The 24,209-nt window shown below is 36.7% G+C and overlaps 1 protein-coding gene across 5 annotated transcripts in view; it reads right to left on the reverse strand.

The window, feature by feature from the left end:
- Positions 1 to 24,209, reverse strand: part of GBE1 (1,4-alpha-glucan branching enzyme 1) — a 179,519-nt gene that overhangs the window by 97,034 nt on the left and 58,276 nt on the right. For all 5 annotated transcript variants that reach the window (XM_067001379.1, XM_067001383.1, XM_067001374.1 and 2 more), the window contains exons 4-7: positions 10,938 to 11,063; positions 9,402 to 9,537; positions 6,646 to 6,736; positions 5,944 to 6,153 (exon numbers count right to left, since the gene is read on the reverse strand). In XM_067001379.1, the coding sequence (XP_066857480.1) occupies positions 5,944 to 6,153; positions 6,646 to 6,736; positions 9,402 to 9,537; positions 10,938 to 11,063 (563 nt within the window). The remainder of the gene's footprint in view (positions 1 to 5,943; positions 6,154 to 6,645; positions 6,737 to 9,401; positions 9,538 to 10,937; positions 11,064 to 24,209) is intronic.

Below are 24,209 nucleotides of genomic sequence, written 5' to 3' on the forward strand. Positions count from 1 at the left end.
CTCAGCATCCAAGCATAAGCGTGATGCAAGGGAGCATCCAACATACCTGCATGAGGCTGGAACACAGGATACAGACCCTCCAGGTGACCCACACCATTCTGGAGAGGCAGCTGGAGGACATGCACTCTAAAACAGAGCTAAATATGTACTTGGGCAGCTGAATCAATCTCCAGCCAGCTATTCAACTTCTGCTGCACTGACAGCTGTCTAAAAGCTGTTTCTGAACTACAGTAGTTTATAACCCACTTTAAGAGAAATGGGGGGGCGGGGGGGGGGGGGAATGGGAACGGGAACAACTAACAGCTTGAACAACCTGAACTACAGTCTGCCGAATTCAGGAGCTGCTCTGTGAACAGCTCAGAAGACTGAGCTGGAGAAGACATCTGGTTCACCAGTAGGCAACCAGAACGTCATCTGCTGTCCTGATATAAATTGTTGTGTCTTGTGAGACGCAGAGTATATAATCTGAACCCTACCTATAGCATTTCAAAGCACATTTGAACATCACTTGATACCTACTATATAAAATTGAAGAAGGAAGACTAAAGAAAATGAGATTTACATGGCTTAGTTAAGCAAATTTCAGTTCCTCTACAACACTACAAGTCTTTATTCCCAAACTGGAGGAGTATCGCCAACAAATGCAAGCAAGACAGAAGTTGTAGGTGGACAGGCCAAAGCATTGCCACTAGCTATGATTTGGTGCCTGCAAAGAAGAACTAAAGCACAAGTACACAAAATTTCATCTAAAAATATGCTCTTAAAAACAGAGCCTCAAAAAAAGCCTTATGAGAGATTCTTGGGATGTCTGCTGGCCCCAGAACCTTGTAACTTGCTGATTATATTGCTGTGTTCAAGGAAGCAGCACTTACTAATTAAGAACAGGATTAAATCTAAACTCTAACTTTTGTGCCAAGTTCTTCCCCTAGATTGAACAACAACTTAAAATGTTGGCTAAATATTCAGATGTCACAGAATTAATGAGAAAAAAAATAGAGCATCACACTATTTTTACCAAGTTTTACCATTTTCCTAAATATCTGTGTAAGATGAGCAGTTATCTGGATACTTACTGTCCCTTAGAATTAGCTTAAGAAAGTGTAGGATCTAACAAAACCTAATAAGAGAAGAAAACAGTCTTAAAAAAATGAAAATAATTCTCTCAGATCTTAACAAGCCAAGGAAGGGCAGCATCATTTACAAGGAGAATGAAAGCAAATGGCAAACATCTTTGCTAGGTAATATCTTGTTCCTAATTCTTTTTAAATTGTTTTACCTGTTTAGTATTTTAGACACATTTGCTATATGCAGATGAATTGATGAATGAATTTAAATCAAAACACAATCAACTACTCTGGTTGTGATCCCACCTGGTCTACAGGGTCTATAGTGACACTTCTAATGAACTTGGCAGCTGGATAATGTTCAAATATGATTTGAGTAGGGAAGAAGTGAAACACTTAGCTTGTGTTATGTTAATTAAAAGCAGAATCCTTAGTTAAGATGCATTTTGAGTGAGCTGTATCAAACAGGATCACAGTAGAAACAAGGTACTTAATTTATCACAGAATGAACTACACTGTGCCAGGTAAACTACAGGTCCAGAGCTTGTAGTGTCTCTTACCTTACAGCATTCACCTTTCCTGAATTCAGGGAGAGGAAAACTACATTTTAATATGAATCAAGACTAAATGTATAAAAAGCAATAATATTTTTCAAAACAGAAACTTAAAAGAAACCCCAATCCCCACTCACAGTTTGTGAGTTTGGGTTTTGGTTTGCTTTGATTTAAGGGATGCAAGAGGGGAAGAACAGGAGGGAATGCAAAGATAGATTCACCAAATTAACATGATTGAGCAAAAAACTGCCCAGCTCCAGATTTTAGAAAAACTGGGAAAAAAAATATATCAAAATTATGAAAGTGGAGGTTTATTTATATTATATATATTTTTTTAAGAAAAAATCAACAATACTTGTTTTCAAGAAAAGTTAAGTAGAAAATATTATTTTACCGATCCAGTTATTTTACCTCCAAGTTCTCTTTTCACTGAAATTGAGGTTTTATTCTCACATCACACCACCCTTGAACAGGATAATTTTTAAGTTGTTTACAATTTACCAAAAAAGTTCACTGTTTATGCAACACTTATATAAACATGGATTAAAAATACATTCTGCTTCTCATTAGGTGTTGTCACAAAGATTGCAATAAAAAACATGACATGCTTTTATCTTCTTATATTACACTGTGGTGCTAGAGATGCAACATCTAGGTTGAATAGTTTTAATAGTTTTTTTGTTGTTGCTGTTGTTTGTTTGTTTTCATTTGTTGTTTTTTTTTTTTGCATGGATATAGATCTTTGCCACCTTCTGTTATGGTAAGCATTCACATTCACCTTCCTAGACAACAGAATAATCATGCAAATGATGTAAAACAATGTTCTTTAAGTCTGGGCATTCAAAGAAAATATTGACAGACTAAACTGATAAAGCAATTGTTTCTTAATTTTCTTCATGGCAGATAATTAGTTTCTCTCAACTCCAGTGTAAATTGAGCATTCTTTGCATTTGATGTCTAAGGACCTGTAAATTTAACAGGTTTTCCCCACTACAGAAGAAAAGAGATACTATTCTGTATACTATTCAACAGACTGTGTTTGGTGTTATTTATTTTAGAATCATTTAGAACCATTTAGGTTGGAAAAGACCTCTAAGATCATCAAGTCCAACTATTAACCTAGCACTGACAAGTCTACCACTAAACCACGTACTTAAGAACCACATCCATGCATCTTCTGAATACCTTCAGGGATGGTGACTCAATTACTTCCCTGGGCAACCTGTTCTGATGCCTCACAACCCTTCCAGTGAAGAAATTCTTCCTAATATCCAACCCAAACCTCCCCTGGCACAACTCGAGGCCTTTTCCTCTTGTCCTATCATGTTGCTTGAGAGAAGAGACCAACCCCCACCCAACTGCAACCTCCTTAGAGGTAGCTGTAGAGAGCAATAAGGTCTCTGAACCTCCATTTCTCTAGGCTAAACAACCCCAGTTCCCTCAGCTGTTCCTCGTAAGACTTGTTCTCTAGACCTTTCGCCATCTTAGCTGCCCTTCTTCGGACACACTCCAGCATCTCAATGTACTTCTTGTAGTGAGGGGCCCAAACTGAATACATTATTCGAGGTTCAGCCTCACCAGAGCCAAGTACAGGGGGACAATCACTCCCTAGTCCTCCTGGCCATGCTATTTCTAATAAAAGCTAGTGTTGAAAAAAATCTGAGTCTACCTACTCCCCTCTTTCTGATGATAGCTTTTCATTTAACCAATATGGAAATTAGTGTGCATGTCAGTGAAACATAGATGGAAAAAATTATTATTTCCAATAAAATGTCAGTTCTGACTCTTTCCCCAATTTTGTTTGGGATCTTTATACACACAAAATGGAAAACAAACAAACAAACGCACACATTTTTCTGGAATTTCTGAGCATGAAGAAACACGATTGTTACACCTTCAGTGTTTCAGATATAAGGACTAAAGAAAACCTTTAAGACTAAAACCAGTTTACTACACAGCATCCTATGCTTAAAGGTGAGGAAGGGACTTCCCTAAATGTTTAAAACAGGAAAACTGAATTTGATGCATTTCACTAGAGGACAGGGGATAGAGAAAGAATAATATACAAGATCTTCAATAGGAAATATACTCAGAAGCTCTAGTCTGCTGGTTTCTCATCCCTTCTGCCTCCCTTACGGCTCTTGCAGTCTAGTGTCTACTCCAATCACATAATATAAAGAGTAATTATGCATCAGTGCTCCTCCTCAACATATATATGTATCACTAACTAAACAGACCTGTGTCGGAAGTTATTTTGCTCTGGATATATGCTTAACATTGCCTAGTCCTACCTAGAAAGCTGCTTCCTATTTTGTTCATTTACATATCTTCCCAAACACTCAATAACATCACCACTTGTTTCACCAATAAGAACAACCAGCCTCTGCTTGGAATAAAAAAAAGGTCCATAACTGCATTCAATTAATTTCCTCACTGGATAAGTTTGTATCACCACACACTTGTTTGATTATGCATAAGTACAAAATGTAATAAAATGTGAAATATTATTCTGTTATATTAAAGCTTTAGGATTATCCAAAATGGAGTTTACTTGCACATGGATTCAAAGATTAATAGGAAGCAACCCAAACAGGAAATGGTTATGTTTAGACATACTACAAAGCATATGTTGCAATAATTAAAAGCACAATTCAAGAAGGCCCTCTGAATTCATTGTAAAATTATCCTAAATAAAAAGGAAATTAATAACAGCTCATCCTATTAAGTAGTACAGTGCATAAGTCACTTATTACACTGGTCACTCGGTTTAATTGAAATTGTGAGCTACTGTGCAAGAGCTTCCATTAAAAAGTTGACCTATGCTATGTAACATTACTTCTGCAAGAGTGACCTTCTTAAACAGTTACAGTCCCCATTAGTTATGAAACTGTCAGCCAAGAGCATAGCCTATGAGTACAATATATAAAAAATCTTTTTTGGCAACTACCAGAACCTACAGAATTCTGATCCAAGGTTTAAGGACGATTGCAACATAACAATATCCACTTACTTAATGGCAATTCAAGGAAAGCAAGGGAGAGAAAAGAGGGGAAAAAAAACCAAAAAACTGTAAATTGAACTTGCAAGCACACAAACCCTAATAAGGAACAGATTAACAATAGAGCAGAACTGTTAAATTGCTGACTGATGAGCCACTGAAGGAACTACTCAAGCATAACCTTGAAAAGGTTAAACCACAATTTTGTGATTGATAAAATGAGAAAACCAAATTATCACGCATCTCAAGAGGATGCAAAAAAAAGCAAATTTATTATGGAATAAGAGGTGTGTGGAACTGTATAAAATGTATTGAGAAGTGTTTTAAGGAGATTGTGGGATTGCGTCAAACTTATTGCGGGATGTTTAGGGGAAGAATCAAAGACAAGGAAAGGGTGAAATCAAGGTGGTTCAAGGAAGAAATTGAAAGAAAAATGAGAGGAGACAAAAGCTAGCTACATGTCGTCCCCCCTACCTCCACCTATCACTATGTAAAACAATTAAATATTCAGCATACAAGTCCCCACCGAGTACCTCAATGGAACACAAAGTAGATGTTAATAGTCACCTAGCATTAATGTGTCGACACACAATACATCTGTACTAGCAAATTAAATGTGCCTGGACTGGGTCTCTAGACCCTGGGACATACTGCTCAGAACAGACTCTACATCTAAGTTCTTTAGCCTCCAAACCAAGATGCCTGCAAGCAATCTGCCTACTCTACTGAAAACGACCTCTGCTCTGTATTAGCTGTTGATCCATCTCTGTAAAGTTTTGGAATAGAGTTACTTGGCCTGGGCCAAAACCTTTACTACATTTCAACAGTCCAACAGTTTAACAATAGATTTCCAGGGATTAGAAGTTTTCTTCATTTTTTCTTATTCTTATATTTTAGACATAAATATATATTCTACTTAAATATACTATATATTTCATTATAAATGCATTTATATACATAATTATGCAGTATATACTTATGGTATACGTAAGTATACCATATATACAGGTAGACATTTATATGTTAACAAATAATTTAATATATTTAAAATATATAAAATAACTATATATAATTGTTTACATATTAAAAATACATACCTGCAAAATGTTGTACGCATATAGTCATAGATAACAGAAGAACAACAAAAAATTGAATGCACTTAATCTTAGTTTTTAAATATTTATCTAAATAGGTGAATTTAACTCATATTGTAACTGTTAAGCAATCCAAATGACTTTTTTTTTTTGTTCGGCAAGTAGTACAGCTTTAATGTAACTTGTAAGAGATAATTATCATTAAAACACTTGAAATGACACTGCATGCTTACTTTGAATAATCAAAGAGCCTGCTGTCCCAGAGCTGATGAGTTCCTTTAGGACCAGAATGGAAGAAACAAGAATCTGTACCATCAAATTTGTTGAGACCATCTTCGGAGTTTTTTGATGCATGGCTGTGCACAACGTCCAGCAGAACAGTGATACCCATTGAGTGCGCAACATCGATCATTTCCTTCAGATCATCTGGAGTTCCATAACGGCTATCAGCATGAAAAAGCAATGTGTTGTAAGGGGGGCAATCTGAACTTCAGCCAAAAATACTTACCATTACTAACAGCAAATACATGAATGTCACCAGTTCATCACCTAGTTTCCAATTGTATATAGTGTTTTTTTTCACCCTCTGAAGTAGTAATGATTGATTAAATCTGACAGTTAATTTTTTTATTTTTATTTTTTTAATTATAAAATGCCATTATACATTTGTGCATGCAGTTGAAGCTGGATTAGCTGGAATATACTGTGACAGCTAAAGTTACAGCTTTGGTTTGTGTGATATACAAAGTGATTCACAGAACAGGTGATCACTGCCAAATTGATTTCAGACTTAAGAGGAAGCTATAAGCAAACACCTAAGCCAGTACTTTCTCTTTCTATTAAACTCCTACTTGCAAATAAACACAGGCATACTGATTTCAACAGGTGGGGAGTAAGGTAAAGTACAAAAGAGATGCTGAAGTACTTATACCTACCTTGATGCTGCAAAGAAGCTTGTAACCTGGTAACCAAAACTGGCATAGTATGCATGTTCCATAATAGCCATCAGCTGAACACAGTTATAGCCTATAGAAAAAAAAGAAATAAAACACACCCCTAGCGTTAAAGATAATTTTAAAAACGATTTGACTCCTGTAACTTACCAATTCCTTCTCTTATTTTAGCTGGTTTAACTGTAATGCATAATCAGCACCTAACTAGAGACTGTTTCTCTCAGGAGGTAGTTCTACCTAGTAGTTTACACTTACATGACTTTCCATTAAAAATGGAAAGTTCAATCTTTAAGTGATTTATGTATAACTAGAACTGAGAGATGAAATGCATCTAAAAATCAGTAACTGTTATGCAAACATTATCTTAATTTGACTTCAGAATACAAATATAATCTTAATTTGACTATGCGCATCTGCATGTCCTGAACTTCACTTTTGATATTGCAGCGTTGATCATGGGGTGGGGGGAATGCACTATACCTTATGCCTCATAGAGTCTTAAGTCTTACCACTCACAAAAAGTTTAATGATTATATTTCCCCTCTGTAAGAATCTTCCAAAAAAAAGATGAGACAGAAGTAATGCACTTTTGTTCTGAGTTTACCAAAGAACCAAGACAATACAAGAGCGTAGTGGTCAGTGTCCCTTGTATCACCCAAGGTGTTTCAGTGCAGTATTAAGGGAGAGAAATCTAAAGGGGAAAATAACATACTACCAATGGAACTACTTACTATACATCTGAACCAAGATATCATTAGTGCCAGCAAATAAGCACCCCAGCTAGCTAGCCATTAAGGATGGACAGCAAAAGATAACTTTCAAGTTTAACCTACAGTCTGTTGAGACACCCACAACTGCATCACTTCTCTTTATTAGTTTAACCAAAATCTTCACTTCAATCTCTAGTGTAAGCCATATACTTTTGCTGTTGGCTTTGTTTTCAACTTTTGCACCCATAAACAGGTTATTACTAGATGGCATGAGCTCGGCAGTTTGTCAGATGCATCAATGTTTTATAATTCAAGCTCACTGTATTTATTTACAGCATTCTGAAAATAATAGCACTGAATTAATCTCATTTTTACTACTTTGCTATTTTAATGCACATATTTCAACAAGTTATTAATATCTCAGCTTTTTTGAAATACTGATGTCTCTAAGCTTGGCTAACAAGATATTTCAAAATTGAATCAAATATCCCTTAAAAACTTTTCCTAAAAAAGAAATACAATTCCCACAGACTTTGCTCACTTAAAATAAGAGCAACAGCCATCATGTTCTGCATACCCAAAATTTAGTATTCCTTTTATTTTGTGGTATATCAGCCTTTTGATGACATTTCTCCTCCCTAAAGAACAACCTGTACGTAAAGCAGAAAGCTGTCATAGTTCTGACACCCGTACCTGAGGTGTGGGAGACAGAGGGATTTGGCCAACCTCTTTTCAGTGGTTTGTGGGGACAGGACAGGGGGTAATGGCCACAAGATAGGGCACAGGAAGTTCCGCACCAACATGCGAAAGAACTTCTTCACAGTGAGGGTGACGGAACAGGCTGCCCAGGGAGGTTGTGGAGTCTCCTCTGGAGATATTCAAGGCCCGTCTGGACGCCTACCTGGGCAGCCTGCTCTAAGGAACCTGCTTTGGCAGGGGTTTGGACCCGATGATCTCTTGAGGTCCCTTCCAACCCCTTGGATTCTGTGATTCTGGTAAACCTATTAACCTCCTAGAAAGAAGAAAGTACCTTGACAGCAGGGAAAGAAGCATATATATTTAACGAACAATCCAAATATATTTTGTGAGGGCCTCTAGATGTGCAAACTCACTCATCCCACCTACAAACTCAACTTTATTGAAAGGTAAAAAACATGCTTTGTGCAGCACTGACTCAACAAGTAAGCCTCCAAGAAAGACGTATAGCTTCTACATGTGCTCTGATAAATAAAAATCAAACAACCAATAAGCGCAACCACCATGTATGGAGATATCAGCTATGCATGTCAACATTTGACATTTCAGTGCAATAAAACATATTTCATCACAGGAAATAAAAGTCAACAAGTTCTAATATTGTCCATTACATAAACAGTGAGAAGACAACACAAGAATTTACAAATAAAAATAAGAAAAATCACTAGACAGATTGAGATGAACAGTTTGCTATGCTTCTTGATTTAATCATGCCAGCTACTTCACAGCTATACCCTCCAATATACTAGAAGTTCTTTTCTAAGAGAGGATTTCTTGTGTTTAAAGTTAACATGTTCTGACACCTCAAAGCAACTGTTAAGCAATAGAAAAAAATGATTAGCACACTTTTTCTGTCAAACAAAAGGACAATCCTTTCAATCCAGATATTTCGTTGTCTTCTCTAAAAAGCAAGATGTAAATTAGTAGAACCAATTAAGAACACAGTATTTTCCCAAAGACTATCACACAACAGATCTGTTTTCAAGTGGAAAGCAAGCCATGCTGAAAGCAAATTGCCCTCCGATTTTTATCTAGGCTTTTAGAACCACATTTTACTTTAAAATCTGTTCGTTAGATTTTGGTTCATATTTTACTTCAGTCTGCATTTATTTTCCACAGATTTCATTTTATTTTTTGCTGCCTCAAGAATCTATTTTTGCATTTTCATTTGAAAATGCAAAAAAACTAATAGACACTTGATAATTACATTTTCTAATAAGAGCACAGGCACATTAAAAAAAGATCTCTGCAAGTATCTGTGTTATTACTTACCAAGATCCTTTATTCTAGGTAGTACATTGTATGTGAAGTTTTTATAAGAAGCTATTTTCCCTTCTGGGGAAGCAATTCCCACATGAGATTCATAGATTCTTAGGCTTTTTAATCTCTCAGGGGAACGATGTTTACACTATAAAGAAAAAAAAAGCAGTTGTCATTAGGACACAACAGGATACAATGGTTTACACTAGAAGTTATTTTTAAAAACAAAAATTATTTCATGAAGAAACTAAGAAAAACTACTTCTTAAAACACACTCCCCCCCCCCAAGATTTTTATTCCTCCCTCTCCCAATTAAAAAATAAAGTTATTTTTTCTATTTGTCATTTCAATATTTAAATGGAATTGAAAAGCTAGAACAAAACCAGTTAAAATAAACACACATATATGTGAAGAGTAAACAAGTTATACGAGACAGTATGAAGAACTGTAAGTTCTGGTTAAGGTTTGTTACCTGCATTTTACTTCCACTGGGCACCTCCCTACTCATAAAAAGAATCACTTCCTTTTATCTGACATAACTCAGTAAGGGTTTGCTGCACCCTAGATGTTCTTGCCTCCTCTAGGTCACAAAAACTGCTGCATTTCCAGTTCTTTCTCAATTACTCTTCCTATAGAGGATCTAGTAGTCATAGAGCATTACAAAAATAGGGTAGGTCACTTAGTTCATATGAACTATACATTTAAATATGTAAGTTACTGTAGATTATGCAATGTTTGCTTTTTTGTTTTGTTTTTAAAGAGATTTTACATATGAGTTACCATTGCTCTGGCAAGCAGATACTTCATCATTTGAGGTGGGTGCTAAAACCCAACTCAAAAGTCAGCAATACCTCACACAGAATGCCCTGCATATTGCTATTTTAGTGGGGAAAAAAAACAACCCCCCAAAACTATAATAATATGCCAATCTGAAGTTCTGAATGTTTTCCTAGGGTATTCCACACACACACACACACACACACACACATATATATATACACCACATAAGGAGTTGTCCATCCTGTCCCAACGCTTGCAGCACTGTATGAAAAGATGTGTTTAAAATCTGTGAGCGGATTTTCCTGATATGAAAAACCTATGATTATACTGGAGTGTGAACACTTTACTTTCAATGACTATTTCTTACTTCATACAGTGTTGACTTATTACTGGCACTGAACTTTGTACTTGTAGTTAACTAGTTCTAAACCTGGGTCCCTCCTCCGGATCAGGGAAGGACCATGACCACCTAGCCTTGGAATAGCTATTGAACTTGCCCAGTATGTGGAAAGGCAATACCACTGTAACAGATTTTTTATTTTTATTTTTTAACTCTATGGAAGACTGGAAAAGTAGCTCAAACATCCATCATTAAAGTTATTTGTTTCTGACAGTCTTGACCATAAGCCCTTAATTTCTCAGGTGGTTATTCTAACTAGTATATTAACTCTCTTTTTGTGGAAAGCCTATTTTTTTTCCAAATAGGGATACAAAGAGGTTGGGATACACGTTTTCATACACCTTTTGAAAATAGTATTTAAGCCTTACTATATATGACTGTGGTGGATTCCAGTGTACCCAATCGTAATTCACTTTGTCTTGATCACGGACTACATATCTTGCCCAAGGTGAAATACGATAGAGGAGTTCGCCATTTTGAGCACGAATCACCACCTATAAAACAACCATAATGTACCAATGCAGTCAAATATAATTCATGCAACATCCACTATGTAAACCATAGCAGAGAATGAAATAGTATGCTACACAGAAGTTTAAATTAAAGAACACACAATACATCATGCTAGTTAAGACAGAAAAGAATGACCCTATTCACAGACAAGATTTGTAAAGGAATAACAAACCAGGCATGTCAGAAATAATGTTCACAAGCACGAGCTAAAAGGTGAGGATAAGCTCACCTTTATAATATATGTAAGCTATACGTATGATATATGTAAGCATATAAGACATATGTAAGCTTCACATAAATAATGGGAAAAAGAGCCTTCCCTTACCACTAGGTTCCTTGACTTCCTCTGTCATCACTGTTACACCGACATATTCTTATAAATTTAAAAAGACATGCAGTATAACCAAGGTGAGAACCTTGATTTGTTCACTTGGCAAACAATCTAGTAAAGCAATTTTAATATCTTAATTCCCTCTTCTTTGTGAATCATGACTGATACGGTATAGAGCAGGATCACATATCAACACAAGCACCGGAAAGCTTCCAGGCCAAGAACAGGGTAAAGAAAAAAATTAAAATTGCTGTGTTTCTTCTGCTGTCTTTCAGTTTCTCTGGATGCCTTTACCATCCTAACAGAAAAATAAGAGAAAGCATTCCTTTCAAAAGCTTATAACACTCCACTTTGTCAGAAAAAGTGACAAAACACAAGAAACCTAGCTCTTTTAGAGTATTATCATTTTACATAACAAAAGCAAGATTGACATGATGGACAGCATTGTACCAGGAATCCTTGCAGAAGATATTGTATTCCAGGAGTTAGCAATCCTCAACAGGCCATGCCAACTCTGGGATATGTAATTAGAGCTTGCGAAGCCTGTACATTACTAATATCACCTGTAACTTACAAAAACCTTTCAAAAAATAAGCTGTATATGGATCAAGTGGTGGAAGGTATAAATTAGCTCAAATGACCAGAAGGGAACACTTCCCTCCACAGATCAGATCCACTCCAGACAGTGTGCCATAGGACAATCCATCTGCCTGGCTCTGCCTGGTGCCACAGGAGGGCAGATGCCCATCTATGGGAAGGATTCAAGACTCACTCACTATCTGTATTTCTCTTCTTATTCTGTCTTATTAAAGCAGTTATCCTACGAAGCCAGTTATCAGGCCTTTCTTACTGAGATCCTGAAAGAATCCTGCTCTCTTTCACCCCTTTCCTCAGTGTAGGAAAACTGTTGTCAGTACATCTTTGCTTGCCTACAGTTTTGGCTGCCATTCAAGCAATGACAAAAAAGGCTTGCAAACTTAGAACCCAGAAACATAAGCCACTGAGGTCTTCCACCGAAACTTCCTCATTCTGCATTTGTTAAGATGCTGACTGTAGCTTTGCTTTTGTTGGTGGCCATTTGTAAAGAGAGCTATGGACATAGTAATGATTCTCGAAGGGTGGAAGGTTGAGCTTCGTGGGTTTTTTTGTTTTTTTTTTTTTGTTTGTTTTTTTTCCTCTTAATTCCTAAAACGACATCTGGACAGTGATGATTATCAAACTATTGCCTTTGTGCCTGTGGCAAGTGTTTTATTATTTTGACAGATTATCTGTATCCACAATCCAACCACAGTAGAAAACACGATGAAAATAAGTATACATGGCAGGTTAATGGAATTCGGGAGAATAAAGCAAGGAACTGTGATTGCTGTGCCCTTCAGTGTATATTATCACAGACTCTAGCACGCTGAGCTTCACTGACATTTCCAGACAGGTTTCTAAAGAAGTAATGGTCACTAACCATCTCATCCAAAAAGCTGAGAATAAGTTATTGCAAACTCTGCACAGCTGCATGAAAAACTCCTGCCAGAGTGCTGTGCTAGTAAAGCTGGCTGAAAGGGTATTTTTACAAGTTGTATCAACAATATAAAGATCCTTCTGTCCAAAAGATTTGATGCAAGCTGCAAGTAACTCTTAAAATAATAACTACCTACTCTTTCTGATATCACACTCCTGATGTTATTGCTTTTTTTATTAATTTGTCCCAATTTATCTAACAGAAATAAGATAATTACTGCATATAATAAACATATCTAGCTAATCTTAGCATTTCTTTTTTCTTCTCTAACAAACTCATGTAATTTATTACTACACAGGGTTATGAGAAGTGGGCATATTTTAATATGAGATAACTCAACTAAATATAGAACATCATTTAATTAGATGTAGGTCTGGTTTAATCCAAAAAATGATGGAAGGGGGTGTAATCTATTATGAAATACTAAAACAAGTCATGCATTCTCTAATTTAATCCATTACGCAATAAACTCATGAAAACAACAAATTAGAAACATTTAAATTAGCAAACAGTTATTTCCCTTTTTTAACCCACACTTCCACAGTTACGTTGCACGAAAGAGTTTAATTCATCTCTGTATTCTGCATATCCAAAATCACAGAAGAACTTCTCTTATTGCACACTCAATTCAAACTCACTGAACTTCTATCTCATTTGTGAGGCATCAGTGTGCTTGATTTATCAGTTCTTCAAAAGTTAGTTTGAGTAAAACAACATTAGCACGTAAAACATCTATCAGGTCAAGTTTGTTCGCTAAACTTCTCATGAGCGAACAGACTTCTATAGGAATAAAGGAAAATTCCTACAAGCTGTCTCTGCCAGAATTCTAATAGCAGCAAATAAGCTCCTGAGAAGCAGAAGTGCACATGTATTTCTCATACGCTGCAATACTAATAACATACAGCCACAAACACGATGTGCTAATATATGATTTTCTGCAAGTGTTGGGTTTACACACAACTTTAATAAAGAAATGACTTTTCTTTGCTCCTAGCTGCAAATGATCTAAATATTTTTTGATCTTAGCTTTAAATTTAGGACAACTCAACTTACAGTTTAACTACACAAATATATGAAAACTCATGTTCTGAAGAAATGTATTCAACAATAGAAGCCATACAATTTAACTATGCAAGTGTCAGAAAACCCCTAAAAAGTCAAGGGAAACACTTATTTTAGACAAGTATTTAGAAAATACATCTGTTACTTTCTTCAGTCTAGGTCTTCTTAAAACAAGGAGTGTTTTCAGATGCAGCTATGGCTGTATCTGGTTGAACCTCACCGTGATTACCATCAGTAGAAACCTTAATGTCTCCTGTGCTGCTTTCATTTTTTAACATCACAAGGTGTATACAGAGAAAGGATAGTCAAGAGAATTGTAGCTAACTCAGAAAATGAATCATTATGGTACTGACAATGGTAAAGTTGAAAATCTCCTTCTCTGGTTTACAGTAGCAAAATCAAAATTTCTTTAGAGCTGTTCAAAGTGATTCCCAATGATTTCCATTCTGGTTCCTGTGCTTACTTAACCATTTACTTAATTTTACATGAATAACATTTATGGAACTTTTCCTTAAGTGTGCTCTGTAACTAATCTTATTATTCCTCTACATGATAGCATGGAAGAAAGTTGATTATAATAAATTACAAATAGAAATACTTCAGATAACATTTTAGAAATTATCTTAAGATTGAACTCCTATACCACCATATTTAGCTGAAGCATGAGCAAAACAAACTGCAAAATGTTGAAGAAACCCCAAAACAAACAGAAATTCATCCCAAGACTGATAAAAAACGCTAAATGTCCAATAGCCTTTATTACCATATTTGTCTCATTGTTTCTTGAGACAATTAGAAATCAGTTTATTTTATAAAAGTAGTAATTATACAAAACACACATGTAAAACCAAGATACAAGAGAACAAGCCTTTTTCTACGTACCTAAAGTATTAAGTATGGTTCATTCTTTGTAGTGTTTAAATATATAATGTATATATCATGATACATGATCATGTACACGCTGCACATGCTGCTACAGGTTATGTATTCATGAACAATACTGAATAGTCATTACACAGCCCTTTTGACAACATACCCACGAGTTTATTTAGCAGATACTTTTTTTTTTTGCCCTAAATTTGATTTTTTACTCATTTCAAAATAGTTTTGAAAAGCTATGGTGCACAACCATAGCCAAGCTAGCTACAGCTTAGACAATCAGCATTTTATAGTTAGGTTTATATTTCCTAATTCTACAATTTTCTCTAAATATGTATAAAATCAGAATGTTCATTAAACAGGCTGATTCAAATTGGCCTTTGAATTTACCTACTTCATTTAAGAGGTATATCCCTCTTACATTAAGTTATATGAAGAAGCACAGTATACTGTTTTATATAAACCCTGCAGCCCCATTAATAAAACTCTAAAATACTTACTACTATGACATGACATGCATTTGTGAAGTGGAACAAGCAAAGTGACAGAATATTAGCCTCTAATGAAAATAAAACAATTTCACTTATTTAATATTTAAAGAAAATCCTAGATAAAACCAGTCAACTTGTTTGTAATTTTCTTTACCATTTCTTTTTCATTTTTGCTGCCTTCCAGGAACATACAGCATATTTTGCTGGCTTTTAAAGAACAGACCTGTTAGAGCAGTTCCAAAAGAGGACCACAAAGATGAACAGAAGACTAGAGGCTGAGAGAGCTGAGTTGTTAAGCCTGGAAAATGGAAGAGTCCGGGGAGACCTTACAGCAGCTTTCAATTAATTAAAGGGGCCTACAGGAAAGCTGGGGAGGGACTCTTTGTCGGGGAGGGTAGTGACAAGACAAGAGGTAATGGTTTTAAACTAAAACAGGCTAGGTTTAGATTAGATATAAGGAAGAAATTATTTACTCTGAGGGTGGTGACGCACGTGAGGCACTGGACCAGGCTGCCCAGAGAAGCTGTGGATGCCCCATCCCTGGAAGTGTTCAAGGCTCGGCAACCCTGGCTATATGTGCAGGCTAGGGGATGAGATGCTGGACAGCAGTCCCGCAGAGAGGGACACTGTGGTTTTTGGTTGACAGCAAGCTGAATATGAACCAGCAGTGTGCCCTGGCAGCCAGGAGGGCCAACCGTATCCTGGGATGCATCAAGCACGGCATTGCTAGTCGGTCGAAGGAAGGGATTGTCCCGCTCTACTCTGCACTGGTGCGGCCTCACCTCGAGTACTGCGTGCAGTTCTGGGCACCACAGTACAAAAAGGATGTGAAACTACTGGAGAGGGTCCTGAGAAGGGCTACTAAGATGGTGAAGGGCCTAGAGGGGAAGATGTATGAGGAGCAGCTGAGGCCACCTGGCCTGTTCAGCCTGGAGAAGAGGAGGCTGAGGGGAGACCTCATCGCGGCCTGCAGCTTCCTCACAAGGGGGAGTGGAGGGGCAGGCACTGATCTATTCTCTTTAGCAATGAGTGACAGGACCTGAGGGAATGGTGTCAAGCTGTGACAGGGGAGGTTCAGGCTGGATAGCAGGAAGAGGGTCTTCACTGAGAGGGTGGTCGCGCACTGGAACAGGCTCCCCAAGGTATGGAGTCACAGCACCAAGCCTGTCGGAGTTTAAGAAGCACTTGGACTGTGCTCTTAGTCATATGGTCTGAATTTTTGGGTAGACCTGTGTGGTGTCAGGAGTTGGACCTGATGATCCTTATAGGTCCCTTCCAGCTCGGGAAATTCTATGATTCTGGGTTGGATGGGGGCTCTGAGCAACCTGGTGTCCCTGCCCATGGCAGGGGAGTTGAATCTAGGTATTCTTTGAGGTGCCTTCCAACACTTATCACTCTATAATTCTACGGACTTATAATTGGGATTACAAATAAGATTGTTAAAAAGAAAACAAAACTTAGTTGTTATGTGTCATAAACAAGCATAGTATGCAGAAGTTCTGAAATAGCCATTTAATACACATTACATGTACTTAAGTGTATTTAACATCTATACTAACACTTTTGTCTAAAGCAAGTCAGACAAGCGTTTTACTACCAGCAAACTGCATAACATAGGCAATATGACTTTTTGTGGAGAGAAGGAAGTCTCTTACAACAGTTAGCCTAGTGTTTACTTCATATTTAGAATTCTGTACAAAAAGAGGCTTTTACCTGCTTCCCCTTACTTTCCAAGTCATCTTACCCACTGGAAAATTACGTTGCAAGATTCTGGAAAATTCAAAGTTAGTCATACAGTATTTGCCTATGTTAACATTAGATATACCTCACCTGTCTTTTTTTTTTTGTTTGTTTGTTTTTCTCCCAGTGGTAAATATATTCACACAACAAGAATAAACTCAAAATCCCTGGCAACCTTGGAAGCCAGAATCATATGACAAAATGAAATATCAATATATATAGACATTAAATAAAGGTTTTCACACAAATACACAAGTGTCAGAAAGACAATGAAAACATCCTTCAAAATTCACCATTTAAGTCATTTTACTCACTAAAAGATATGGCACAAGTATAAGTCATATATGCATAATAATGAAACAAAAATGAAGAGCCTACACTAAGCCTGCTCATTTCTCATACACAAAGGTTAAAAATGCATGTTTTATTTACATTTTCCATTATAATGATGTTGGGTGTTTTTTTTCTCAACATTTTTACCTGAAACTTTCAGCACATTTGAAGTTTAGCATCTGAGGTTACCGTAATTAGTGCAGTAGATTTCATAGGTGAGTACACCCATGATAGTGAAAAGTTGGCCCAGTGACCTGAGGCTTGAGGCATCAATTCTGCTGAAGTGATTAATTCTGAAGTAAAAACTTCCAGATCTAAGTAAAATCACCAGAAAAACTGAAATGTATGACAAATGTGTAGCCAAAAATCATCGAAGTTATTTTAAAACTAGTGTGCAAAGATGCATTTCAATTTTAATAATGCTGGACTAATAGAAAAAGTAGGATCTGAATCTCACAAGAATGTTACTACCAAAATGACAAGGTGTCTGTCCCACTAGAGTGTAGTGAATTTATGACACGGAGAATAACCTGTAGAGTAAAACTAAGTACGTTGTTTTAAACTTCATCAAAACACACTTGGAACCATTCTCAAAAGCAGTTTATCACAGTGGGGAACAACCATCATTCTGAGGGCAGTCTAGTACCTTACAGAAGAGGCAATAACAAACTGGAGTAATTCAGAAGCTGAAATAGGTTCCATTTAATTTAATGGTGCTTCCAAGGCAGGACAAAAGAGATTCAGTGGCCTCCATTTTCAGAGATATTAAACATTTTGGAGACTCAAATACCCCAATATTCTTTCTGCCTTTCCAAAGTAGTATAGGCCTTCCATGTGGCCTACAGCAGATCTGCCAGCCCCTTGTAGAAGTCTAACATTTAAAGTAAAAACTAAGCACTTACATTCAGGCAACTTTCAACCTACTGTGACTCAGTGAAGTTTGTTGGCTTTTTATACCTTTGAAACACACTTTTTTTTCCTTAAATTAGCTAAAACAATGAATCTGAAAGTTTCACAAGCCTAATGCAGTTTGGTGACAAATAAGAATTTTTTAAACAAAATATAAACGTGCAAAATGGAGCTTAATGTGACTGTGCTATCATTACAACAGATTAAACTGTGCAATAACAGTAAACGACACCATGTTTAAAATTCACTTTCATGAATATCTTATTTCTTTTTGTGCTAATTTTTCATCCTCATTTTCCCGTTGGCTTCACATGGCTACCTCATCTTCCTCACAGATCTTCAGAACAGTGGCAGAACCATTCAAGTAAAAGCTGCACATAAGATCATATACAATCCCTCTCCCATTTCCAGCCCCAGTGCTTACTCCTTTAGCTTTCAGCTCCTGAAGTTCCACATGCAAGTATTGTTTTCCGTTGTTATGACACACTCCTTTAAGTCATCTACAGCTCTTTCCTGCTGCTGATGAAACAGGACCAAGCATCAGAAATTAAGGAGCTCACATTGAGACATCATGATTTGTTTTTGAGGTACTCATTTTCATTTGAAAATATTTTTGATAAAACAAAAACAAAAAACACCTCTTACAGATGCAAAATTAAGAATGGTATTTTTACACTTTAGGAAATTTGTTATACAGTGGTTTGTCATTTATACTGGAGCTGGGGAAACAGACAGGAAATAGTAGGAGAGAACTAAAAAAGATATGCAAGCCAATAAACTGCTCTGAAACACTATTATTATTTCATTACTTTAATAGCTTGAAAGCCCTTGGAATGATTGTTGGTATACGTGGTTTTTAATATGATGAAATTAAATTGGTCAAACTAACAATAGTTAGTATAATGAGAGAGTGGACTACCTTTAATATAAATATGGAAATGTCATCAACTTGATATTTATAAGGGCAATAAGCTATTATTTCTATATTTTATAACTTAGTTTTTCATTACAGTTTTTCAACCTCCTCTTCCCCCCCTCCCTTTTCAACAGGCCCTAAGAAGAAAAAGGATAAACTGTAAAATATTACCAAAATATGAAGTTTTGTAATACAAAAATAAATGCCGATTGCTTTATTTTATTTTATTTTATTTTTTTAATTTATTTAGCGACAGGGGAGGTTCAGGCTGGACATCAGGAAGAGGTTCTTCAACGAGTGGGTTGTTGCGTACTGGAACAGGGTCCCCAGGGACGTAGTCACAGCAGCAAGCCTGTCAGAGTTTAAAAAGTGTTTGGACTGTGCTCTCAGTCATACGGTCTGAATTTTTGGGTAGACCTGTGTGGTGCCTGAGTTGGACTCAATGATCCTTGTGGGTCCCTTCCAACTTAGGATATTCTATGATTAGCTTTACATTTATTCATTTCTGAGACAAGACTATCTGCATATAAAAAACTAAAAGCCACAAGAACACAGGTGCAAACACCTCGACTCAGCAACATGCACCTGATTTGAAAATAAGTCAGACTAACAACCTAAAAGCATGTCAGGTATAGGTCTTAAATACTTTCCAGAAAGTTTAAGTTATATGCTGCAATAAGATAATCATCTTTCTGCTATATGAAATTTATTAGAAATTAAACATCACAGTATTTCCCCTCCTCAGTTGCTTTAAGTGCATGGGGAAGGGAAAAACAGCTTGTATACCAAGACGTTTTGTGGTATAATATATGCTGTAAGACAAAGAAAAGTTTTAATTTTTACTTCCACTAAAATAAGGGAAATGAGAGAATGCACAAGTTTACAAGAATACAAAAGAATCTGAACCAATTTAAACTCTCTAAAACTTTATACTTAAAGCATATTGCTGCTATAAGGAAACCTGATCTTATATTTTACTTCATAAATGCTGTTCAGTTTCAAAGCCTGTTCCTGCATCCAAGTCACTGATGCAATCCTGCTATAAGATCATTTTTCTTTTTTCTTAAGTTGTTCATCCTTCTTTCTTGAACCATCTCAAGATGCCACAGAAATAGAGAAGCAAAGTTTTACAATCGGTTGAAAGTACCTTTCCCTGGACACCTTTCACTGTGTGTCTCCATTCCACAAAGTGTATCCAATACTCAACAGAATACATACTTCTGATTATTATCTTTTGCTAGTAGTTGATTCAAATTGAGCATATTTACAAGAGTCAATAAAATCACATCAGCAACCCTGAATTTCACACACACACAGGAAGCCACAGAGCAACTAGTACCCTTCTCTTTCATACTGGTTTGCAAGCAAAGGACTTCCGCTTTCTGTGATAGAGAAGTCACTTTACTTTTCAGGCAATAACGTATTAGACAGACAACAAAAAAGTATGCTGTTTTCAGTTCATCCAGGTTTATTAACTAAACCTCACAGAGCAAACTGAGGCAGCTTCACAGTTGGCCAATAAACGTAACGTGCTCAGCTATTTCACTATATGCTCAAAATACTCAGAAGAAGGTTTTCCTCCCTGTTCTAGAGGTGACATTGCTGTATGTTTTCAATACATGGGAGCACAGCTGAACACTTTTCGGTAAGGGAATGCAATCTGCTGAAGAATCCAGGACCAGAATTCAGAGCTCCTTGCCTCCTTGCCTCCCACACAGATAACGTTCAAAGAGGATACAGTGAAAATAAAAACACCTGCCAAAAATTTAGGATAGAATAGCATTGTTAAGAGCTTTATTCTGGAATTGTCTTATTCAACCTGATAGATTTGACAGAGTCCAGACAAATTGGGCAATGCTTTAGCAGCCTCTGCAATAGAAGGCAAGGAATAAACAAGCAAATGCTGCTTCTTCACTACTGCCATACCGTTCCTGCTCCTGTGTGCGCTCACCTAGCATAGCCCAAGATGGGCACAAAAAGGGGAAGAGGGATCAGCAACTGTTTGACACTCCATCTTCCAGCTAGAAGTACCATCCCAAACCATCTCCCAGCCAAATCAGTGGCACAGAAAGCAAGGAAAATTTCTACATGTTGAAATTCCACTGAAAAATGTCACCGTCCTCTAGATTCTAAAGCTACAGATAACCAATGAATCAGGCGTTTCAGTCAGGGTGCCTGCATTTCTTGCGAGGTGCTTACAGTCACTGAAGCCATTTGCTAATGAGTATAAACCTTGAAGTTTCAGAAATTATTGAAAGCACGTTCCTTCTGTCAGGTTCCTCTCCTTCATAAATTGAAGGTTGGATAAACTGGAAAGCAAAAATAGAACATTCCAGTCACATTCTTCCAAGTTCCCCCGTTCCAACTTTTTTCCTCATCAATTTAAGATTACAGTCTAAAGAAAATCAGTCAAGACAAAGCTGCTTGCTTTATTTTTTTCCTCTTCCTAGTAATTTTATGAAGAAATGTGCTAAAGGGACAATAATTTAAAACAAATATTGGGAGAATGCTAATTAGCTATTGGATACATGTGAATAGTCCCCAGGTGGTTTTATGTTTAAAAACAGTTCTGTAGAGAAGTATCCGTGGTTCAGAAGTCATGTGTGAATCTTCTGTGCATATTATTTTTCTGCAAATATATCACACCAGCCATTAGACTCTGAACTTACCAGGGATATTTATATCTGTTCAAAACTCTCCCGTCCTCCCCCGCCCCTTGGAAAATTAAAAATAAATAAAATCAAGGTATGACAGAAGCAAAAGACTAACTCCAAAGCCAAGTCATGTCCCAATTTTCCAAAAGAGGGAGATATAACTCCATTTCTGAATTCAGCAAGTGTTTCAATTCCAATGAAGAACATAAAAATGTGTTGAACTAATTTACTAGACCAGCTTAACAATAACAACTTTTGCTGTGTTCTCTCTTCCCCCCTCCACTTTCCTGCTTCAATTAGAAGGCATATATACTAACATAAACCTACAGAAAATACAGTATCTATTGGAACATAGTGCAATGCAAAAGACTGAGACAGCAGCCTACTATTTATTACAAAAGCATTTATGCAGAAAGAGATACAAATAACATAGGAGAATCAAACTTAAAAATCAAGGAAACAATAGCAGCATTGTTAATATTGAAAGCAGTATTACATGAAAAGAAACAGGCCCAATACAGTTCAACAGGCACAAAGCTAAAGACAGTACTTCACTTAATCAACTACTATAAAGTACAGGAAGAAACAACAGGTTCAATAACTGTTAGATACACAAAGATGACACCACTAGGTATTTCACCACTAGGTGTTTACAGATAGATTATTTTTTAAAAACACATTTGCACTGCAGGATAGCATTCAAACTTTCAGGCTAGAATAGTTTGAAAAACTATTTCAAAATCAAGTTAATAAAAGTTGAAGGAAAACTAGGGTCTCTAAAACACACAATTCAAGAAATACTTTTTTCCCCCCCACTGTGACTTAACCAGAATCAAGTTACCATAATGGTGATGTGTACTAAAGACTATAAAAACTGTATGCATATTATAAAAAATTCATATATGTATTATGTAACAGAGGCTTGGGGTAGGAGAGCATAATTTGGAAAGCAACCATAATTATAAAGCACATTACACACAATAAGTGTAACTTATTAGAGTTGTTCAAGCCACGTCAAGTAGAAAAGAAGCTATTCAAGTATGTAATAGAAGCACCCAAGCATTAAGTATTACTTATCTTCTACTATAAAGCATTTGTAAAGGACAACTGCTGCATAATGCACCTTGCGGTTGGGTGGTTTGTGGCATAGCATGCATACCTTCTGGTGTTCCCCTTCACAACTGTTTCCACCTGACAGCAAAATGTCTTTTGGAGATGAAGTAGGTCACGCTCAACACCACCATTTCCTGTGACATACTCCTACAGTATCTTCCAGGTGATTGGGGTAGCTAATGGCCCCCAATGGTGCTTTCACTTTCCTTGTCCTCATCCCCAACAACTCAAGAGTCCCTGTCATCTTTTGTCACAGCCTCTTTGGTGGATAACCAAAAAATGCAGATAGTTCTGATGCGGTCCCTGTGGTCTGAGGTCATCTCCTGTGTTGCCAACACATATTCCATCTGACAGGACTTTAGCATACACAGTATGGAATAGGTCCATTAGAATACTGAAGTTTTAATCTTCTGCTTTCTCCTTGGCCTATTATCTTAGCAATATTAGACATGAATACAGCCCCAAATTAGAAATTCTAAACCACCAGTAAGTCACACTATAAAGTGTTAAAAGCTTTAACTAATTAGTGTCTCCATCCTAAAACAAACAAGAAACTCTAAAAGAAAACAGTCATGTTTATATAAACTTAGTATGGACATTCAGATTTCAAATCCTATTTCAAGACCCTTTCCTTTTGAAAAGTCTCTCCTCCTTTCCCTCCAAAAAACTTGTTGCTCTATTATATATCTAATACCACTTGACACGATTCATCTTGTGTGGGTAAACTAAAAGAAAACCATTCTTAAATAGCAAAACCTCCTGCCAAAGAATTGTGCAGTCTTCAAGTCACAGGAGAACTAAGCCTGCCAAAATAACTGAACAAGAATATTCTGAATTGCTGGGCTCAGCCTACAAAAAGGGCTCTGAAGAGCAACAGTCCACTGCATTACAATGCTTCATCCCTGCTACAACCTCTTGTATGTGCCCAGGAGTATTTGCACGTTGCCTATTTGGATTTGGTAAACAAAGTCAAGAGGCCATTTATCCTCCACTGAGGTAACAACTCCTCCTGCTAGTAAATTTCATCTGTAGTTAACACAGAAAAGTCTACAATAACTTGCTAAAGGGTCAGGGCTCACAATCAAGCAATGAAACAAAGGGCATTGCCACATATTTAACTGAGGCTTTACTTCCCATTTAGCACCACTGAGGTACTGAATAGAAATGATATGGAAATAGATAA

Source organism: Anser cygnoides, chromosome 1 (genome assembly GCF_040182565.1).
Source record: "Anser cygnoides isolate HZ-2024a breed goose chromosome 1, Taihu_goose_T2T_genome, whole genome shotgun sequence".
Classification (NCBI taxonomy): Eukaryota; Metazoa; Chordata; class Aves; order Anseriformes; family Anatidae; genus Anser; species Anser cygnoides.